The sequence below is a fragment of the Ammospiza nelsoni genome, chromosome 1 (genome assembly GCF_027579445.1).
Source record: "Ammospiza nelsoni isolate bAmmNel1 chromosome 1, bAmmNel1.pri, whole genome shotgun sequence".
NCBI lineage: Eukaryota > Metazoa > Chordata > Aves > Passeriformes > Passerellidae > Ammospiza > Ammospiza nelsoni.
Genome location: NC_080633.1, coordinates 127,139,248 through 127,163,047, shown reverse-complemented (window position 1 = coordinate 127,163,047; position 23,800 = coordinate 127,139,248). Strand labels below are relative to the sequence as shown.

The window sequence follows — 23,800 nt, the reverse complement described above, 5'->3', positions numbered from 1 at the left end:
GGGTCACCTTGGTACATGTTTTATGACCTTTTGCTGACACCAGTGGGAAATGGAGCACCATATTACAGTGGCTTTTATGGACCACAGATCTTTGAAGTATGCATTTTTGGCAGTTTTACTTTTTGCTCATCTCAACATAGCTAACATCACCTGAGGGCTTTGTTGGATGGCATTACAAAACAAAATTATATTTAAATAAGTAAAATGCGTTATTGTTCTTCATTTGAATTTTCTCCATAACCAAATCATAAAGATTCATAAACTTGTAATATTTAGACGCAGATGTTGTAAATATTAGAACAGTTGTGTAGTTGAAGTTCTTAATTCTAATAATAGAATTGGAGAATGTTAAATGCAAAGGAAAGTTCCTTGCTATATAACTAGAATTGGTTGGGAAAGGCTTGCATGTCAAGAGTGAAAGTTAAGTAAAAAGTTTTGGTAAGTTGTCATGTGTAGATTTCTTTGTGTCATTTACCTGTTAATTATTTCCATGAACATATGTGGCTGCTGTAGGAAAATAAATATTTCAAGATTTTAGAAAAGCAACTGTTGCTGAGTTTGTCTTGGCATTCACCTAACTTTATAGAAATTTCTTCTGGTCTGCTGACACATGGAGTTGCTTATATGCATTAAATGTTTTGGCAAGTGCTTTAAGTGAAACATAGACATTTGTTCACACAAATCATGTAAAAATCATAGCTTGCATTGACTGATCAAAAGGTAGCATGGAAAAAGATTTTTCCAAAAAATTCCTTCTTTTAGACACATAGCAGAATTTTCCATTATAAAAAGTAAAGTTTGAACTCAAATTATGTAATGGACATTTACACTTTCATGTGAAGTTTTGTTGCTGAAATTACATTAACAGTAATTACTTAATTTCTTAGGATATAATTCAAAATGGTCTTTATTTTTTAAAATCGGATCATCTCTTAAGTTTTCTCTCACTCTGCACTTACTTTCTGAAAAAGATGAGTCATTTGACAATGGAACAGTGTTAATGTCACCTCAGAGATTTTGTTTCATTTTTCAAAGCATGTAGATGTTGAGTCATAGCCTCTTTTCTAAAGACTTTAATGAGTGAAATGTGACTCTTGTGAAATGCATAGCTTGCATACATTTCAATAGGGTGAGAATTAGAATCTTTTCCATTCTTGTCTGTTTTGGTTGAAAGATGGTCAAACTGACAAATTCCTCTTATTAAGGCTGCATATTATTTTCTATCATAAGGCTCTTTTATTAATTAAAATTTCATGTAGTGTCCAATTGAAAATGTTTATAGTGATGCAGAACATTGACTGATTTGTTTGTAGATCTTCAGATAAAATGCTTATTCTGTTTCTCAGAACAAAATAAAAGAGAGTTATTGATTTTTTTAGTAGCATTGGTAGAAAGGGTTTTTCTGTTTGCTTTTGCTCTTTATGTATTTCATTGAGAAGTCCTTATCCTGCTCTGCTTTGGAGGAAAGTCTTTTAGTTAGACAGCTAAATATTTTTAATTAGTTGGGCTCTTTTTGAGGTGATCTGTTCAGCAGAGCAGAAAAGCTTGTTGATGAGAAAGGAAATTGATTTAATGTATTCCAGACTCAGATTGGAGTCTAACCTGCTTCTGTCATCCTAGTGCACCTGCAGTGTTTCTCTTGATTATTCAGCTCAACCATCAATAAAATTGCAGAGCACTTGGTCAACACCAGGGGAAAATGAGATAAGGCACAAAGTTCTGCCTTAATTCTAATCCATAGAATCTGAAGTCTTTATTAGGATAATTCTTCAGCTGTTTTTCTTGACGTTTTTCAACCAAGCTTTTCATGCAAGACACTGTCTGCTTCCTTAGCTTAGAACATAGTGGATAGTCTCATTACCATCATGGGTTTAGTAATATAATTGTGTGAATATAATTGTGTGAATTTAAAATTTTTATAGTAAGGCAGTGTTCTCATCAACTCTGTTGTTTATAGGAGTGGACAGGAACAAGTGTATGCCTATGGTCACATGCAGTTACCCTTTTTCTTATTATTTTGAGATTCTTTTTGTAGATGAGCTGGACATATTTCAGAAGAGGCAGAGGAGGTGGTTGAAGACCTCTGGAAATCCAGAATACTGGAAGGATTCAGAGTAGTATCTTACTACTTAGTGTCATGCAAATAGACAGCAGTTATATACAATGAGTATCTGAGTGCATCTCTTTCTGTGACTGTGCATTACTGCCTTCTAGACTGTATGGGTAACCTTTCTTTCCCTACCTCCTTGTCTCCACTGATAAGATGAGAATAATGAGCACTAAATTTGAGCACTGGATACCTGTTTATCATCTGAACTGTGATATTCCTTAAAACTGCTGCAGTAGCTGTGAATTAATTTTTAACAGGGACCTCCTGTGGAGATCTTGCAGCTTTGTACATTTATCTATACGTTGCTCTGAGCTGCAAAAGGGAAAACTGCTCACCAAATGAAACATCTACTAAAGTGCTGAATTTTCTGAGGTGATGTGTGTTTCCTTAAATATATTTGCCACACTTCCAGGAAAGACAGAACTAGACCTGCACATAGGTGTGTACAGTGATAGTTTTAAAGGGAGTTGAAAAAGATAGCTTGGCACTGACTAACACAGGATGGAGTTGGTGAGAGTTGTGAAGAATGGCTGCTACTACTTCAGTTAGTTCCAGCTGAGGGCTCATGGGGACGTTGGGAATGCACTATGTGGTCCTAAAAAAATGGAGATTTTGGTTTTGACGCAGCATCATTCACCATTGCAGGGTAAATCTTTTTTTGCCTTACGTTCAGTCATGATCGGTGAAGTGAGAGAGCAGAGTGCATTCCACCATTTGTCCCATGTTTTGTGTGCATAGCACTTTTAAATGTTGATGGAGATTTTGTCTCTTGAAATTAAGTATTTGAGAACAGAAGAGCAGCTGTACTGTAGTTGTGGCAAAAGTCCATTTTACTTGTTCTGGGTCTGGCAGATACCAGAAGTGTATAAGAGCAGAGCAATGACAGTATGCTGTGGTCTGTTCTGCCAGTTTCTATTCATCTTCATGTTGCAGTTTTCCTGTGCTAGAAGTGTTAACTCTCTTTTTAATAGCTTTTCATGAAATTTCTGCATAGATGTATTTTTAAACTTGCTTAAGTTTGCCATGCCTACATCTACAATATAATTGAGAAATCAAATGTTATTTTTAATAGATAAAAATCTATTAATCTATAAATCTCCCATTTGTGGTTTTTATTCCATTCCCACACCTTCAATCTAACAATTTTATTTAATGCCTCTGAATTTGCCTGTTACTGTCAGCAGTTGTTTTCACTTTATTAATACTCATGACTTTAGGGATTTTTTATGCTTTTCTTCCCTCTAAGCTAAGAAGTCCTAATGTGCAGCTGTTCTTGTTGCCGTTCTGTGCCTCAAAACTCTGCTACTGTTCTCTGTGTAATTTCTGTGGTTTTTCCTATATTTGGGTGAGAAATGAGAGGGCTGAATGGCAGTCAGTGTTAGAAATGCAGGAGCATTATGGACTTACAAATAACAAAGTGATGCCATGGATGTGTCTCTTCTGTATTCTTTTCTGATCACTCCAATATCACAGTATTTTCAGTTTGGGGTTTTGGGGCAGAGTTTTTTGATTTTTTAAGATGGTTTCTGGGCACTGAATTGATGTTTTATATAACTGTTTATTGCAAGTCCAGTGTTTCCCTCCTAACCAGACAAACTCAGGGTTTTTGTGTACATTAAATTAGTGTTGTTTGACCCTATATGCAGCCATTTATGTAGATTAAATTTCACGGGTCGTTTTATTGTGCTGGTAAAAGTACTCATTATGATTAATTATTGTGAATGCTATTCTTTGGAGTTGTCTTTTGTTCTTTACACTTAAATAAGTCCTTATCAACATTTAACTTTACATCACTATTAATTCCCTTGTTAGATCTCTTATCAAGAGTGTTGAGCAGTAGTTTTTAATACAGGTGATTTTGGGATTCTCAGTGCAGAGAACCCTTTTCTTTCTTTTATATCTTTTGACTTATTTATCCATGTGAAGACCTTCCCTTGTTAGGCTGTGGTAACTCTAGATTCCTTCAGAGCTTGCAGCTTCGAGGTGAGACATCTTGGTGAAATTATATTTTAAGTCAAAGATGACTTTTACATGGATCTTTATTCATCTACACTTAAGGACTCCTTGAAGAACTCCACTAGATAAGGGAAGCCTTACTTTTCTCTGTGTAAACTGTTCTTACTTTTTGTTGGTATGTAACATTTTTCATGTTTGCTAATTCCAGGAAAATATTTCAGTGGATCAAATTCTTAGACCAAATACACATTTGCTAAAATGTTAAAAGAAAAGAAAAAAATTCTTTTTAAGGTGAAAAGTATCATGTGTTAAATCATATATTAGTTATACAGATAAGAAATTCTTTCTTTCCTAGGGGTCTCAATCACTGACAATTCTCCTCCTAATACTTTCTTTAGAGCCATGAAATTTAGAACAATGTTAGACTCTCTGTTGGTATGTTTTATTAATGAAATGCAGAAGTTGATAAATGTTCAAGTCCTCACGTCATTTTGAATCTACTTAATGCTAATTAAAAAGAATCATGACAAATGGAGGATTAGTTCTTATGCCAGATTGGGGATTACTAGTCTTCAAAAGAAATACCTTAGAAAGGTTCACTCCTTAATAAATTTGTGCATACTGAAGCAGCTTACTCCATATGATACTGATTCTTTAAGTATTTCTTTAAGATGCATATATCTTTTCATAAAGAATTATGGATTTACAGAATTAGCCAATAACCATTCTAGTGTTTTGCTTTAAACTCTGGAAAATTGAGGGGGAAATCTGTGTCACAGTATCTGTGTGTTCAAATTCTGCAGATCGTGTTACAGCACTGGAGGTTTTGCCTTTTCCTTTTTACTTAAGGTGGAAGGAGAAAGAAGATTGAGTTAATTTAGTTGAGGCTTGTTCTAGGAAGTCTTACTGTTGTGATGTGAAGAACTGAAATGGACCCCTTCAATGCTATTTTTAAAATTTTTGTCAATGTAAGTGTTTGTGACTATTTTAGTAGGCTTCCTAGACATCAAAATAATTTCAGATCCCTGTATTTAAAAAATAATTTCTCAAGAATATTCTTGGTGGACTTGAAATTAATAATTGAACAAATTTGAACTCTCCATTTTGCAGTTTTTTAATATCTTGCAATAGGTCCCTTAAAAATAAGTTTGTGTTTTGAGATGTGAGGTTTTTGGTGAAGAGGGCCTTTAACATAGTTGAATATGAAATTGCCTGCTTTTCTTTTATCAGCTGGTTGTAAGGCAGTTAATATATAGGAAATGTGGTATAAATGCTAGGTAAAGCTTCTGAAGAATTGGTGTGAGTTCTGGCTTTACTTAACAAATAACTATTTTTGTATGCTAAAGTGGTTATTAGTGTTGGCAGCGGTTCTGTGCAGTAAAGCATTTTGTTTAGTTTTTATGGGAATAAATAAAAATTGATGCTATGAGTGTAAATTGCCATTAGTTATGCAATTGTCCTCAGGATTCTCAGGAAACTGTGTGAGCTCCAGCTCACAGAGCAGCACTTAAGCTGACTCACACAGTGAGCTCAGGAGCAATATAAGTGAGAACAAGAATTAGAAGTTTACAGCACACAAACTGTGGTCCATGTTTTGTTTGTAATGCAGGCCTTTTTGTATATATTTTTCTAAATGTACTGACTGCTGAAATTATTGAATTTTTTTAAAATTTAAAAACTGATAGACTTCATGTTTGAAAGAAAGTAGGAATAGGAACTCAGATAGAAGAGTAGTTTGTAAATACCATTAAAAGCAACAGTAGTTTGTTTTCATGTCTTCATTTTTTCAGCTGTCATATCAATCCTGTGAATTACTGAAAACCTCTTTGCATATCTCTTGGCTTTATGACTTTATTCATGTAATGGAAAACGTTGGAATCTGGGTTAAAAAAAACTCTGCATTCTCACTGAATTCTTTCCAGTGCTTTTAAAAAGACTTTCAGAAATTCTGTGCTACTAGACAATATTATGTTCTTCCTCAGGATGTTAGCACTGTTTTGAGTGGCTGAGCCTCTCTTTTGTAAACTTGGAGTTCTGTGTAAATAAACTTATCTCCCAGCATTTTGAGGGTGAAGAGAGTGCAGATTTAAAGCCCAGATGTTGCTATATTTTTGGTGATGAGGAAGGTCGACAAAAAAGTTGTAAAAGTGTAATTTTGAATAAATTTCTTGGGATTTGGTGCAGCAGGGAGAATCTGTCAGATGTGAACGTAACTCATTTAATTCCTAAGTGCTACCGCCAGAATATGTTAATTGTGTCTAATGCTTTTGTCCTTGTTATTTGATTGCATTAGATTACATGCTTGCTATAGGTAAACATCAGTTTATATTTGTGACAAGAAATAGTTGTAGCTTTTCATAAATTAATGTCTTGAGGCTCCTGTGATTTATGTTACTTGTGAGTGCTGTGGTTAAGAAATAAAGCAGCTATGGAAAAAAATCTGTTTCCAGACTCTTTTGGAGGAGTGACTTGGATGCAATTGAAGAAGTTGCATTAGAAACAGAGAGTGACTTATGCAGACTGTTCCTGTTTGCCATTGCAAATTAAGTTTTTATATGCATTGATTGATTTTATATATTTAATAGATTATTTTAGTTCTCAAGGGTTTACTTTAATCAGCCCCTTGATTTCTTTAAATTTTGAGAATAACTGTGTTGTTAATCCAAGAGCTACATTTATAAAGTCAATAGTCTGTTACCTGCAAAAACCCTTCTGTCTTCCTAGGCTGTAATTACTTGATTCATTCCTTTGGCTGAGTACATTGTTATCCCCACTTTTCCTCTTTTCATGTTTCAGGCTCAGTGGGCTGTGCATAATGTCAGCTTTGGGTAGTGGGTTAACACTGCCCTGGTGTTCCCACCATAGAAGGGGTGACCTGCTTTACAATTGCTTTGAGAACTCCAAAAAACGTGACAGCAAACATTGGTTTGGTTGAGGTTTTTTTGTTTGTTATTTTGTGATGTTATTTTGTTTTGCTTGTTACAGCAGCATGATAAACATGTGGGATTATTCTTTTTGAATTTAAAGAAAATAAATTTAGTTATGCTGTTATTTTTAGAAAAGCAAGAATAAAATAGAGAGTGTGTTATTGTTACAGTAATAAATGTGTCAGCAGTTAAAATTTCCTGTTATGGCTTTTAGCCAGATGTCTCCCAGTAAAAGTAGAATGATGTATGTACCTTCACAGGTTGCAGTTGGAGAAAGAAGCAGTGGAAACCACACTTGTTGTGTTCTCATTTGGCCTCTGATTATTCTTCTCTCTGTCTGTGTCGTACATTTAGTCAGAAGGGTGAAATATTTTTTTTCCTCACTTGAGTTGTTTTCTCTGAATTTCCATTGAATACTTATTTGTGAGGGAGATAAAGGGAATGAATTAAAAGGAAATTAATTAAATGTCAAAAGCATTTTTAGCTTTTCTGTTTTAGTGCTTGAAGTAATTTACCACTCTCTTGGAAGTAATTGATTTGCTCACAATGGATTAAAGGGTAAAAAATTATTTAGGAGAGTAGTTATGTTTAAAATGCTGTAAATATACAAGAACTTTTGTAGGGTATATGTGACTGTGAACTTAGGGTACATCATGAAGAAGGTTATTTCAGAGCTATCTGAAATTCAAAGATTAAAATTGTTCAATGTTTTGTTGAAGAGTTGTCCTATCAAGGCTTCTGAAAGATGATACCCAACTATATAAACTCTTTAGAAGATATGAAATAGAATGAGAGCTATGAAGGGGATAAACAGTGGGATTTAATTACTAGAGAAGTGTGCTTTGTATTTTTTGTCACTAATATTATCTCATGGAGAAGTGGCAAACGAGGGTGTGTGTGCGTGTTGACATCATGAACACCAGACTGTTGTCTCATGTCTGACCACAGTAGTTTTGTCACCCAAGAGCATGGGGATTAGAGGCAAGGAAGGAGGCTGATGGCATTCCTTTTTTGTGTTATGTTCTACTGGAATTGTGTTTTCCTTCCATTTGGTCAGATTTCTGATCTGATGACTTTCAGGCTGGCTGAGGTGTACTGTTTGCTCCCAGCTGGGGAGATTCCTTTGTTTTGAAACACACCTCAGGTGTATGTTGATATTCAGTTGGTTTGAGCATGGTCCTGGTAACATCAAGGTCACAGGTTCAGTCTCTGTGAGGACCATTCTCTTAAGAGCTGGACTCAATAAAATCCTCGTGAGTCCTGAAAACTGTAACCAGCATCATTTAGAAGCTGAATATTGGATTAAAGTATGGAATAATCAGCTATTACAATCCTCTATATCTTTCCTCCTTCTGGTCTCTGACGACTTTTATGGACTTCAAAATTTAAATATAAAAATTCTTATAACTCATTTTTATGTTGTTTAAGTTGAATTACATTTTCTATCCACATGTCAAAGTACTGCTCAGTTTTTGGCATTGAAATAGAGATTTTGTATTCCCTTTACATTGCAGAGCCTACTTTGTGCTCCAAGAATGATGAGAGACTTGTTTAGGGAATTGGTGTGTATTTAGCATTAGTTAAAGGTGCCATTCAGCCCTTCAACAAGAATATTTTATAGTGGCTGAAAGCCATACTTACACAGGGACAACCAAGATGCATCTGTGGCATTCTCTAGGACTCAGTCACCATTTCTTCTCTACAGTCATAGATCTTGTGAATGACAAGGTGGGGGTAGTTGGAATGGCTGAAGATTAGCATCCCCTGCTGTTTTGTAATTATCAGAATCTGGACAGTCATTTATTTGAATGAAATAATGCATACAGTTTGTGCCTCCAAAGAAAAGCATACATAATGTGATTGTAAGAAGAGATTTTCAGTCTCTCAGTGGGATGTGATAGGGTATGTTTATAAACCTCAACCTAGCAGTGTCTCTGCAGTGGAATTCCACTGGTATTGAGATAATAATTTGCACAGTCAAATTGCTTTCCTTACAAAAACCCAGGGAATTATGAGGCCTAATCCTTTATTAATGTCAACCCATAGGCAGCAAGAAAGCGTAAGATTGCCATTCGAAAAGCCCAGGGGAAAAATCTCGAGGCCATCCGAGAGCTGAATGAGTATCTGGAACAGTGAGTGTCTCTTACAAGAATACGGATTGTGTTTTGCTATTCTGATAAATCTTTTTAATTAAAGTGGAATTTGCATTTAATTTACGCTTTTGCTTCAGTGCTAGTCATTTACAGAATCCCTTGCACATTCTTTCTTTTTTTCCTTTTTCCCTCTCTTGTATCCTCTATACAGATTTGTTGGTGACCAAGAAGCTTGGCATGAACTTGCAGAACTTTACATCAATGAACACGAGTAAGTTGTTTGCTAAGTCTGCATAAAAAATATTAATTTGAAACCCACTCTGTCTAAGTCAAAAACCACAGTGATTTTTTTTAAGAACTAATGTTACAAAAGTATGCTGTCTCATTTCCAATATACTAGGCCTCAACTGGAAATAATTACCAGACTTATTTGGCTACCAAATACTTTAAAAAGGCATTTGTTTGTCAAACAAAAAGAGTTTACTTAATTACCTGTATGTTTCAGTAGTTCTTAAAAATCTGATATTTAAAAGAATTGGTTTGAGGGCAGCAGTGAACAGCACATACTTCCCATCATTTTTTGTTCATGTTATGTATTTTACTTCTTAGAGATATTAAATTCTCTACCTCTTAAATCAGTTGATCCCAGCAACCGATATTCCAGTTTTCTTTTAGCCTACCTCTCCCAGAACTTTTAGTAACCTCTTAAAAAAAGCCCACAAAGCAAAACATGGATCCAGAGTTGGAGGCATCTGGTCACCTGGGTACAAAACCCAGTGCGATCAAGAATGCTGAATGTTGTAGTAACTTGCTTATTGGATATTTAATGTTTTTGTTAGCTTTTTTTATTGCTGTAGTGACAGGAGGAAATCCCAGTGTGAGAGGATTAGCTCCAAAGCCTTAGTGCAAGTTTTCTAATATCACAGCATTAATTCAGACCTCCACCAAAAGGCGTATCTTTTTTTTTTCCCTGTTTTCTTTGGTTCTTCAGGCCAGCCTGAATTATATCACAATTGTTTCCTTCTTTCCTTTTAAGAAGGTAGTAAAAGAATCAAATTGTCAAGGAAGAAATAGCCATTCTCACCCTGAGGAAAAAATTATTCCCCAATCACCTCTCCTTGCACCCCATTCTCAAAGAAAATAGTTATTAAACTCTTTTAAATGATGACTTCAGGAATAAACTAGAATTTTGATATCCACACTTCCATTTGTTTGGGGAAATCTACCAGCCACTTTTCCAAGAAAATAGCTATTAAAAAAAAAAAATTGGCTGGAAAGATATTTAAGTTTGTCAAATCTGTCAGTACGAAAGTGAATGATAGAGTGGTTCAAACATACGTATTCCATTATTGGGTTGGGTTTTTTTGCTATAATCTTTATTATGAAATTGTGCAATAAAACCCGAGAAAGAAATTGCTTTTGCTTGTATTTGTTTTGGTCTGTAATTCCAATAAAAAGCAATATGTTGAACTTCAGTTGATGGAAAGAATTCATTGTCCTCACTATACTTCCATAAGCATCATTATTATCATTTTGATATTAAGGAAAAATCAGGCTCTTGGCTAAAAGCAATTAAAAATTAAGTTTTAAAAGAGAATGCAGTTCGTCAGTTTATATGTTTTATCAGGGTCACAATCACAGGCTTGTGAAATCACCATGCTCTCACTTTTGTTCATAAATACACATAGATGTACAAGGTTTACACAGTCCTCAGTTCTACCCTGTTCTGCAGTGAGGACTCTGGCTCCTGCTTTTGGAGAATGAGGTTGCTGCCCTTTTATCTCCAGATTAATAAATTATACAGATACATGACAATCATAACATGCACTAGAGAAAACCACAACATATTTATTTTAGGATACAAGATTTTACAGATAATATGGCTTAATATGGTCTCATAATTGCTAAATTGCTTTTACTGCAATATTAAATATCTGCCCACACAGTCATTATAAACCTTGTATCTCTGAATTTTGGAATCCTATGGCATAAACTGAGCAATAGTGCTATCACATATCACTAAATGATGCAAATTCTGCAGACAGTTCTATTTGAAAGATTACAAAACTAAGGTTCTTCACAATAAACCTGCATTTTGAGCTTGATTTCCTAGTTCTTTCTGAAAATTTACACTAAGAAACTCAAGGACTAGCCTTCTCAAATGATAAGGATTTGCCCATTTGGAGAGGTCTGATGCTATTTTCATGCATAGATTTGGAGTGTTTGAATTTTAGAACTGTTCTTAGTATGTTGGTTTTTTTGTCTCAATTCTATGGTTCACTGTTGGTAGGTAAGGTTAATTGACAGTGTAAATGCTGTGATCAGTAGCTGCATTTATTAATCCTCAGGTAGTCGAATTTTCTTAGGAAAAAAAGGAATTATTTTGCAGTTTCAGTTCAGTGTCTTAAAATACCTAATACCTATTTCTACTCATCACTAATGCTGATGAGAAACGGCACTTATTAATAAGAGATTTATATATTAAATGTTTTTTTGTGAGCTATTCCAGTTGTACCTAGACCATCAGATTTTGTGTATTTTCCCCCTGTCCGTGATATAAAAAAAGCAACTTGGTTCTAAACTTTATTTTTAAATGAAGCATTTTAATTAATTGTGAATCATGTGATTTTATGAGGGGAAAAGTAAGGCTTGTGTTGTGCTGGAAAAAAACTGAAGCAAAGAGCTGTGTACTCATGTCTCATTTTATCACTGTTTTTTGTATTTTGCAGCTATGCAAAGGCAGCCTTCTGCTTAGAGGAGCTTATGATGACTAATCCACACAACCACTTATATTGTCAGCAATATGCTGAAGTAGGTATTTCAGAAAAATCAATTACTTCTGATTACATTTTCTGGTTTTATGTTAGAGAAGTGGTGAAAATGGTTTCTTTAATTTTTTCCCTAGGAGATTTTAAGAGTTCACAGAGAATGCTAACATCTCATAGAACTGAACATGTTCTGAAAACTGTGTTTTCATACTCAGTGACTCAGTCACAGTGTGACTAAGCTAAATATAACAGTTAGGGGAAGAATTATTCAAGATAAAAGCTAATTTTAAATGAACTCTTCCTATTGAAGTTTTTATGCACTTTTCAAAAAAGTGCTTGAGAAGCTAAACTTTTCTACAACAATGCTGTCTAGGAGGTTATGATACATTGCCTGTTACTGTGGACTCAGATCTTGGAATCCACATATGAAATTCTGCCTGAAGGAGCTCTGGTGGAAGAGAGGTAAAAGCTAGAGGTAAAGTTAGAAGTTTTAGCTCAAGGTTTTAGCCATTTGAATTTGTCTTTTCTCTCCAGATTATTTTTTCCCCTAAATTATACTGTTAACTGCTTAGAATAGGTTTAATTTGTTTAGTTAACATGGGTAAAATTCGGTTGACATTAAAACTTGAAAGCCTAAGTAGCTTTCTCATAGAAAGACTTTGAAGCATATCTTCTAGTATTTATCTCTCTTTTTGTTGATCTAATATCTGAAAAAATGAATAGAAAAACAATGGACTAATCCTCTAAACTTTGTGTGCTATTTTGAATACATAAAGAAAGGCATTATGTTGTTTTGTTTTCATGCTGAACTGTTTTCATGCATGCTGTGGGAAAATAGTGTCAGTATGAATTTCTGGTAGTCAGAATTAGGATTTAAAGTTTGTGCTGCTTTTCATAAGAGACAGTCCCAAGCTTTCAGGTATTTATAGATGAAAAATCTTGTAACAATGTACTAATGAAATTAATGCTGGGGTTTTTTCTCTTATAGTTAAATTTTTTAAAATGTATACATTGTGAAGAGCTTGGATTTCTCCCAGGCCAGTATTTGGCCTTTGATAGGACTCACCTGATTTGAAATGCCATGTGAAACAAACTTGGAGTGAATTTTTGTAATATCATTGCTTCAAAGTGATTGCCTGAGGTATGAATGGCATGCAAGTTTCAGGCGTTTACCATTTTTGCAGGTTAAATACACTCAGGGGGGGCTTGAAAACCTTGAGCTGTCAAGAAAGTATTTTGCACAAGCACTGAAGCTTAACAACAGAAATATGAGAGCTCTATTTGGACTTTACATGGTAAGCATAATTATATATTTTCCATGTTATCATTCTGAATATGTTTATGCGTGTATATTATCCTTTCCCATTTGCTGTTTTCCCCCTGATTTGTAACTTAATAGCTCAGATTATTAGCACTGTTTTAAAATATGGGGTATTTTTCATACCTTTGGAGTATGGATAATTTTGTGCTAGTAACTACTCCTTACTGAAGTGCTCTTCACCTTTAAGTCTTGCCTGTATTTTCAAAAGAATTATTGTTATTGGCACGGGAAGGTAACTTCTTGAAAAAGGATTTAAAGTCATGCATCCTCTCTAGAAGATGATGAATTGCTGAAAAACACCAGCACGGTAGCAGTGATTCCTTGCACAGTGGATTTATTTATATAAGTAAAAAACTTTGTTTAGTTCTTAAGTAATACTTTTTATTCTTTCAGGTGAGGGTGAGCATATTTTATCTAGAGTCTTATCTGCTTTTAAAATGTGTTTTCTGATGCTACAGGGGAAAATGTCATGTTTTTAATGGCAGCTTGGACAGACAAGTGATGTATTTTATATTGTCTCTGGTAAAAAAATGGATGTGGAAAACTAATTCATAACTTTCACTTTAGGAGAAGCAAATTGGGTTAGCTGATCATGTCCAGGTTTGGTTCTTAACTCAGTACAGAACTGAACTGAAATCTAATGTAGCTTTAAATAGAGCAAACAATAGTTTAAAAAGTCTAGCTGAATCTTATCTGGATGCTGCTTGCTGGTAATAACTTTTACATTTTTTTTTTTGTTATTTTCCATTATCACTGTGCATGGGTTTGGACTGTAAGGATGCTCAGTGTTCTCAGCTTATTTCATGCGCATAAATTTTATAATTACACTGGGTTTTGTTTTTTATTTTATTGTATTCCTAGTCTGCCAGTCATATCGCTTCCAATCCAAAAGCAAGTGCGAAAATGAAAAAAGATAATATGAAATATGCCAGCTGGGCAGCAAACCAAATAAACAGAGCATATCAGGTTAGTACTTCATTGCTTTATGATACTCTTAACTTGATCTATAGTTCTTTTCTGCACTTCTATCAGCTGCTTTTCAAGAGGTTAAATATTGCATGTAAATCAGCATAGTCTGCTTGGTTTTTTTTTACATTCTGCTTCTGTTTGATTTCCTGGAAACCTTCATTAATAAAAGGTTAATGTTTCCTGGAAACTTTAATTAATAATTTAAAAGTTACTAATTGCTATCATTTACTTAATAGCTTTAAACATATTTTTCCTACTAGCATTAACTGAATGTACATTACTGTAATATTGACCTTCAAGACTTGATTCTACAGCTATTTTGGTAAAACTTGGTATATCTTAATTCTTAGAGTGACTTTGTTATCCACTTCTGCTTTACTAAAAAACAAATGAAAATTCTAGGGTTTTTGTTTTCCTTGAATTTACTCTAACCTTTCATAATCATATTTAATTGCCTTAATATTTGTGGCTGAAGTTGGTGTTATGTAGTTATGTAAAAAAGTGCTCACTGAGTTGTGAAAACCTAGATTTTTTAAGCCATAATCAAAGCTTGCTGAAGTCATTGGGAGTGTTTCCAACTTTTTAAAAAGTTATGTGTAAATTTTTATATTTCCTGTTGTATTATGAGCCTGTATTTCTTTCTATAACTATGAGTGAAAACATGTTTTAGCTCATAGGCTCTTCTGTCTGTGTATCCCAAATATATTATGTGTATTTGATTCCCTTACGGCTATTCTTAATGATCTGCCAATCAAAGTTTATATAAAAGTAATCCTGGATATCAACATCATACTGTCCAATTCTTCCCACAACTTTTTTGTTGAGCAAATGTATTGATATTAAATGCAATGACTCAATGACTTTGTATATATGTAGCTCTTTTTAATCCCTGCAATATTTCAGTATTGGAACCCAATATTTAATTTTTTTCTTCTTGCTACTATTTCACAGTTAATACTACCAAATGGCCTTTTTACAAGCAGCATCTATTAGGGAATTAAATTAGATTTTCCTTTTACAGACAGTGCAGTTTTCTTAATATTTAATTGCATTTCAGTTCCTTGCCAAGCGTGCAGCTTCTTGTGGCTGATGTGTTTTTGATATATTCCAAGTTAGAGATATTTTCCATTTCTCCTACTTGGCCCTGTAGCTTCTGACTGCACAGTGAAGAGCATTTATCCCTGGGGACATAATGAAGCATTTTTTAATATGTGCCCAAAGTTTATTTCTCTTCTGCTCTCTAAATCGCTCTGCTTTTCAGTAATAAACCATTTACCTGCTCATGATGGTAAGGTGTTTATGAATTAACTACTTTGTCTGACGTTCCATAAATAACCAAGGCTTCTTTTGACTTGAAGTAAACCTGACATTCCTGTAAGCACAGTGCAGATGGAAAATTCAAGTATTGCAGGACTAAAACCAAACAAAACCCAAAACCCCCCAAAAAACAGCAACAAAATGCCCCACAAAAACAACAAAAAAATCCAAAGAAAAAAAAAAACCAAACACAAATCCAACCAAAACAACCAACCACTTACAAAAAACCGTTCAAGAATGGAATACGCCATGGATTCATAATTGACAGAACAAAACAGGTTTTAAAAGATGTGTGAATTTTTAGTGACAACCAGTATTCCATGTTTTATATCTTAGTAAAATCAACTGCTTAGATTATGGGTTTGCATATGTTTTAAGTAAATATTGTGACTAGAGTTCAAAGTACTGGTAGAGACTTGTTAGCACTTCTGGGAAGCAGTCTCTTTCAGGGTGCAGCAGGGTGGAAATTTAAAACCAGTGAGGGCCATGGAATGGCCTAGAAGACCTGGAAATAGGCATCTCCTGGTTCTAAATATAATGGATGTTGAATTGTGACAGTTTCTAGTTAACTGATTCCCATCCAGATAAGCACACCTGTTTGGTTTTTGGGGTTTTTTCCCTTCTTTTCTGTCCTTGTTGTGGCTTTCTGTTATCATCATAATGTCTCAGATAAAACACGAATTTATCGGGAGAGATGTGGTGCTGGGGGCATTTTTAAGTGCAGGGGCTTAGGGATTTTGGGGGGGATTGTTGGTTTGTTTGTTTTCTTTTAGTTTGAAATTTCTATTACTATTTTTGTGGAGTGCTTTGGATCCTACATTAAGCATTTTTGGTTGTAGCTTACCAGAACAGGCCATGGCCATGTTAACACAACTAACGTACGTACATACATACATACATACATACATATATACACACACACATATATGTATATATGTACACATATACATACATACATACATAGCCTCCTTTGCTGCTCTTGTTAGCTGTTTGGGATATAAAGTGAAGAACATTGTGAATGATGAGAATATTAGGGGAAATTCAGCTCTCAAGAAAATGGAAGTGCTGAAGCTCAAGCCAGGATTTGGCAAATAAATGGGGTGAATACCCCCATTCCCCTTCCCAGAAGAGCCACAAGAAGCTCCAGTGAGCACAGCTGGGCAGGATATCCCCAGGCCAACCCCCCTGGGTTGTTACAGCGCTGCAGAAGCCTTTGGCTACTCCAGTCCCTGTGCCAGAGACTCAGAGCATCCAGCAGCTACAGCCAGGGGTGTTAGGTGATGCAGTAGGTGGCAGTCACCCTGTGAGTCAGTGCTGATTTGTTGCTCCCTTGGTGAGCTGAGCAGTTGGAAATTGTCACCATTTGGACCTGAGGATGAAACGTTGGTCACTTAGTGCCAAGGGAAACTCTCACAGTGTTCCTGCCTTAGACAGGTTTTATGCTGGATATTTATATGATCTCTATAAATCCCCCCACTTTCCATGCATTATTCACCTGTGAAGTGCAGTAAGAGCCTTAACAGCTTGTTGGGTTTGACATTGACTTGTTTTATTGGCTGGACATTCTCATACTGCTAAATGACATTTTTCTGGTGGCCATGTTCTAGAGAGCAAGGTGAATTTAGAATCCTGATTTGGATATCTATACAAATTATTTGAATTTGTGACTTTAAATTCCAAATTATTAATGCAAAAAATTAGTTTTGAGCAATTGTCTTGCAGTGAGGTCTTTCCCCATTTCCAGTTTGGATTTGAACTTGAATTACCAGCAGTTTGCTCAGTAATTTTGGAGAACTGCCTTTATTTTTTCAAATGACTGGCTATAGTTGCTTTTTAATTATTTAAAATTTTTTTTTATATACAATTTACTTGAAATATTTTTACTGGTCCCCTTCTTTCAATTTATTCTGTCATTCAAGCAGTATGCTTTAGGACTTGATTTTTGTTTTTCATGTGCATTCCTCTAGGAAATCAGAGGAACTTCTTAGTTTGTTGCCATTTAAAGAAAGCAGTATTTGAGTATAGAAAGAAAACCTTACTTCCCCAGTGTTGGTTAGACTGTGCAGCACCGTCTTTACAGGAAAACATGGTGATAAAAAAATATTTAAAAAATTGTCTGAAATGCACAGATATTTGACCTTCCAGCTAGTTAATATGCTTAATTTGATGTTAAATATGTAGCCATCCATGCTGATTAGTACTTCTCATCTGTGTCTAATCTAGGAGAAATGTAAACTTCTTCAGGAAGACATAAAGGTTTTGTAACTAGGGCTGCTGTATGGAGTTGGAATTCCTGGCTGCTAACACATCCTTTGAAAAAAAAAAAAAGTCATTATGCTCCAGGCGTCTTAAATGTAATTGACTGGGTGGAAAAAAGACCCAAATAAAATTTAATTTTAATCTTTTATTTCAGAAGCTAGTGAAGTACTCCTTATTCAAAGAATTTGTTTTAAGTTTATTATTATTATAAGCTTACTTTTGCCTTACGACTGGGAAACTGGATCATTCCATGTGTGCAGACCCTGAGAAGAATTTCTGTCTGTTCTAACTGAGGACCTGAGTCACAGTTACTTTAACACCAAAACAAAATAAGGCTACCTGATGCTCTTCAATTAGGTAATTGGTTTAGCATGTCCTCTGGTAGAAGCATTTCAGCAGAGGCAGGCAAGTTTGATTAATGCTCACAAAAATCTTTAATGTGATCCTACTCACAGTAATTTTCCAGATACATGCTTCTTGGGTACATTGCTAAACTCTTCTGTGTTAGCAATCTACATGTTATTTATGGCTGGAGAGAGGTGATTTTGTTACTAACCATTTGGGAAACAGAAAATTAAGTCATGATTTAAGAAATGGATTCCAGCTCAATCAGTCAAATTGCTGTCTAATGGCTGAATAGACAAAATAATTGTTCGTCAGGGCAAATTTGAAGTGATTACATTTCCAAGTGTGCTTCTGGTTGTTATGACGTAGAGTTTGGTTTTATTTGTTCAGTTTAAACTACATGTCAGTATCATGAAGGCAACTGCTCTTGAAATTACCAAGTAGCATTTTTTTAAACCAATGTCATATGTCAATTTTGCTTCCAGTGTCCATGTCAAGAATAAGTAAAATATTTCTTTATTTTGAAGCTTTTCTCTGCATGCTTTCTGCATGTCTTGCCAAGTGCTTTTTAGCTGCAGTATATTTAGGCTTCTGTGCTTTTTATTGAAATTTCTGAATGCTTTGAGTTTGAAACAATTTTTCACTTTAAACTTTTGACTTTTTTTTTTAAACTTACTTATTGTTGTGAAAGGATTTGGAATTTTCAAGTGTCTCTTTAATGTGGACAAAGAAAGGGTATTTTATTCAATCAGATAAAAGCATAAGTTGCTGCTTTCACCTTGGAGTATCTTGGATTTTCCTCTGAAGTTGACTATTGCATGTCACTTTGGAAACTGCACACCCTGAAGAATGGGTTTATATATGCTACTAGAATCAAAACCTGGTACACCAGTTAATGACCTGGAAATATAAAACATGAAAATAGAGTGTTTTCAGTACATCTTTAAGCTGTAAAGTGTTGTTACAGTAACAAAATTTCTCCTAACTTTGTTTTGAGATAGCTTATTATTTACTGTGCCAAAACTGTTTTTAAAAAAAACTCAATGCTGATTGGGAGTTGCAATGCTAGATTGTAGCCTAGGGGTCAAAAGCAGGTTAACAGGTCCTGCAGCTTGTTGCTGGTGTGATATTACCTGAGTTTGATGACTTAATCTTTCTTAACAGGTCATGAAGAGTTTGCTAAATTAAGTTAATTATAAGGGAGAAGGGACACATTATAAATCAAGGACTAGCTATGCAAGACACCAGTGGTATTTAAAATAAAAAACTTCAAATTGAAAATTTATTGAGTGTTTAGATGTTACCATTTAAGTAGAGGATCGGTTGTTTTACTAAAAGCAAGTTTTAGTTACTGTTTCTGAAATTTCTTTACTACCCCTCCCAATCTGAAATACAAAACTTTTTAGTGGAGGTGTATTAAAAATGGTTAGGAGTTTCATTTGACTAAAGACCAACCTGGTCAATGAATCTCCTTTGTTAGATATGGCTTATGAGTGATGGCAATTGTCAGTAGAAAAACCCTTTTGAGTTCAACATGGGGTGGTCAGCATTTCCTCTCCTTCTAGCCCTTCCTTTTTAAAGCCACTAGTAGTATTTGTTAAGCTGTATCTTTCTTCCTTATCAAGACAGACTTAATTTCAAACATTCTCTGAAACTGGTGTTTTGATAGTAGTCAAGTACAATGTCATCCACCATGGTTACTCTGAACCATAAAATATGATTATATGTTGTTTGGATTATTTTATAGTAAATTTTGATAAGTAGATTTTTTTTTTCTGTCTTACTTTAACAGAAAGTATTTTTTCTTTACTTCATAGAAGAAGGTAATATAGCTTGTATTCTGGTAAAAATTCTGAGGTTTAGTTTTGTGCTTTTAAGTTTTTAGTAAATAGAGTTAATTATTGGTATTTGGTGTGTAGAACTGTTACTTTCATAGGATTTAGACATAGAATTTCATATATATGACAAATAACAATCCTTTCTTTTCTGTTTAGTTTGCAGGTCGTAGTAAGAAAGAAACTAAATACTCTTTGAAGGCAGTGGAAGATATGTTGGAGACTCTGCAAATCACTCAGTCTTAGCTTGGCACAGAGATCTAATATGAAATTTTCCAATACCACACTAACCTGTAATGACCTGTGGGTTATGTTACTCTAGTGCTGTTAAAAGTTAATTTTGTATTGATTACGTGCTATATAAAATAAGATTTTATGAAAAGTAAAATGCCTATTTATTGCTGCTATAAGAAATGTGATGAATACCCACTGAAATGAATAACTTATCCACATAAACAACACGAAGAAATGACGTGCTGCACATCAGTATCCTCAGATTTTTGTATGTACAGTACCTGCTTCTAAGCCATAATTTGTAGAAATAAACTTGTTAAATGATTAAGAAAATACAGTGACTTAAATTTATATATGTAGATTAATAACATATGGTAAATATTTTTCTTATTTGCACATTTAAGAGTAAAAACATGCTTCCAGGGTACTTTCTGAAAAATACATCAAGGAGTGATTATGAGTACACATTATTAGAGAAGAAAGTTTGTTAAGGGTTTTCTTAATGAGTTCATATCTAGTACTGTAGAAATGGTGAAAATGTACTCGTGGACTTTGCTTCAGAAGTGCTGTTGTACTGGCTTAAGGGCGCAGACATTTTTCTCTGTGGCTTTGTGGGTAAATGCTTCCATGTCCACATAATTCTCTAATTGATGTATGCATATTCCCTTTGTTTCTTCCTTCTCTGTGTCCTTTCTTGTACATGTGTTCCACATGGTGAATTTCACGTGGGGCTCTGTGCTGGTCTCTGCTGTTCTGTCTCCCTGGTATGGGCACCCCTGCTGTGGTGCTGTGGCCTCTCCACATGGAGCAGGGGGTACTGCACTGAAGGGGTGACAGGAGAGCTTGCTCAGCTGCCTTGCACTTACTGAGAGATAGTGCTTGTTACACCATCAGCATGAAGCATCTAGCACACTGTAAAACTCTGTTCTGTTTGTCTTCAGGCACTTCTTTATTTGCTCAGACAATGAGTCAAACACCCTCATTCTAGCATTTTGCACCTCTGATCGTTCTGGATGTTGTTCAGATGTGCACTGTGGCAATTCAGTTGTGCAGCCATCATTTCATTTCCTGCAGCTTCAGTAGGATTGCATAACAGCATCAGCGTACCCTTGGCAAATTCTAGTACCAGTACTGCAATGTTGTTTTCATGGCTGCTACAACCGTCCAAGATGATTGAACTTTCAGATTTTATACTGCCTAATCTATATAGATGGATAAGTTAAAGTCTGTGTATTAAACCCTATGATCCTTGGACCTGATGTAAGAAAACACAGCTGAGATCCTTCTTAAAAACAAACCAGCAACAAAAAATTCCTTCAGAGCTTCTAAGTTTGTATAACTGAGCTAGTTTTTGCTTGAGACTGGGCCTTCAAGAAGCATGTAGGATCTGACTCTAATCCATGAAGTAGGTTGGAGTGTGACAGAATGGATGCCATGCCATGAGAATTAATTGTATGTGGAATCATAAAATAGCTTAATTCACTGCTGTTTAAATACAAAACTGCAGATACTGCATAGTGTTATATTAAATCATCCAGTTCCAACTTGGGGAAATAGTGCACATCCTTTTATAATAATAATTCACAAACTGGCCTTGGAACAGTATGTGTGCCTAGATTGTATATGCTTTGGGTGGATCATAGTGAAAACATATCATACTTGGTCCTGTGTATTTCTGTCATAGTCTTTGATTGTATGAGTGTGCCATCTAGAGTTTTAAGCCTTCATTAGTATTTTTTCTGTTGTGCCTACACCTCATGTAACTTCGTTGCATTTTGAAATTAAAAATAGTGGGAAGTTGTACTGAAGATTAAAACTACTTAGTGTATAACATTTTACCTCCAATACTTAGTGTATAACATTTTACCTCCAATCTATTAAAATTGAGCAGTGCAGTATTTTTGTGTAGCAGGCACCTCCTGCTGAAATATGCTGTATATAAAGCTTTGTTCAGAGGCAGCTTTTAATATAGCAATGTCAGACTTGGGTATTTAGTATATCAGTTTCTCTGTAAGGAAATTTGTTCTGTTTCTTGTTTTCAGTTATTTGATGACAATTTTCATGTCATTTGGCTGCTTAGCACCTTCTCATTTTCATTACTGTTTAGCATCTCTTTGAAATTGCTATTTAGCACTCTGATTTGTGCCTGTGTTTTGGCAAGATTTCCACATAGTAGAGCTTACAAGTCAGCCTTGCAAATATTTCTGACAAATTTGTGTTTTCTTCAAAGGTTAAATAAATTACTCCAATGAAAATGCATGAGCAGTCTCAAACAGAACTATTCAATTGCAGCAATGGAAATTGAGATTATTTTTCATATTGAAATTTAAAAATAAGGTTTAAAAATCCTCTGCAGGGGAAGTAACTCCTTGAAATGCCCTGCACTCTCAGCAAGAAAGTGCTTGCTGAGAAGAGAAGCTGTCATATAATATGATCTTTGAAAAAGTAATTTTCCAGTTCTAGTAAATGATTTTGAAATGTTACGGATGCTGTGTTGCATTAAAGAATAGGTTTTCAGAGAATGGGTTACTTAATTAACAAATGAACTTCATTAAGTTCTGTATTGTGCTCTGACAGTGACAAATGCTACACAAAAATATTATCAAGCATTCAGCCTCTTTCCAAAATAAAAGGCCATGTTTTCATATTGTTTCAGTTGACAGTGAAAGCTTGGGACCTTTGCAGTGCCAGGCTGAGTAACAATGGCTGTGTCTTTATTTTCTCAACCATGCTTTGGTAATAGGCTTCAGAGGGAGAGCTCAGTGTTACCTGATGAGGTAGAAGTCATTGAAGAGCCACCAAAACCTCCAGTTCTGCCTTTGTGATACAAATTATTGGTAACTTCTTCAAAACCGTTTGTCCAATGTTATACAATTCATATTATGTAGTTGCAAAAAGCACATCTTGTTTAGAACATATCCCTGAATCTCTTCAGTTCAGTGCCCAGAATGTCTTGCAGTTGCTATTGGAAACTGTTATTAGTCAACGGAGCACTTCCTCTTGGCAGGGCTGTATTTGTAATGGCATCCATGTTTGCTAGTCACTGCATTTACAGTGGAACTTGTATTTCAGCCAGCTTTAGAAGGGAGGGGAAAAGGAAAGCAAATTAAACTTGACTTACTGGCATGAATTTGTTAGCTTCTTGTTACTTGCACTCTCATCTTCCAAGAACACTAACTGTAGCTGCAGTCAGGTTTGCAATAATAATTCTTGTAATTTAAGAGCTTCTATATATTCAGCTCTAAACTAAAAACTCTGTTATAATCTAAACCATAGAGATTCCAGTGCAGCAGTGCTATGTGATGTGCACATATCTCTGTGCAGGAAAGGAATACACTCACCCGCCTTCAAGTTGGTGTCAGAGTAGAGTGGCATTAATACAGGTTTTGACTGTGGTTTTGTCTATAAAATTAATGCAGCTTAGTATTTCTCAAAATATTGCTTAGTACTTGTTCAGTGTATGAACAGAATGTCAGGAGTATTGCTTAACTACAGCAAGTAGTCCACTGTACTACTGTCTGCAGTAGTACAACAGACTACTTGAGTCTACCCAGAGAGTAGTTATCAGGAATAAATGGGTCTGCCTCTTAAACTGAAAATAAACTGAAAATAAACCCCCATCAACAAAACCCAATCCCTGCCCCCAAAAAAACAGAAAAAAAATCA

The 23,800-nt window shown here is 35.0% G+C and overlaps 1 protein-coding gene across 1 annotated transcript in view; it reads left to right on the top strand.

Annotated features, from left to right (window-relative positions):
* The window catches only part of EMC2 (ER membrane protein complex subunit 2), a 35,611-nt gene extending 15,144 nt beyond the window's left edge, over window positions 1-20,467 (top strand). Inside the window, exons 6-11 of the mRNA XM_059485532.1 lie at window positions 9,040-9,125; window positions 9,298-9,357; window positions 11,816-11,897; window positions 13,039-13,149; window positions 14,037-14,141; window positions 20,060-20,467. Of these exons, the coding sequence (XP_059341515.1) occupies window positions 9,040-9,125; window positions 9,298-9,357; window positions 11,816-11,897; window positions 13,039-13,149; window positions 14,037-14,141; window positions 20,060-20,146 (531 nt within the window). The 3' untranslated portion in view covers window positions 20,147-20,467. The remainder of the gene's footprint in view (window positions 1-9,039; window positions 9,126-9,297; window positions 9,358-11,815; window positions 11,898-13,038; window positions 13,150-14,036; window positions 14,142-20,059) is intronic.
* Window positions 20,468-23,800: the final 3,333 nt, after the last annotated feature.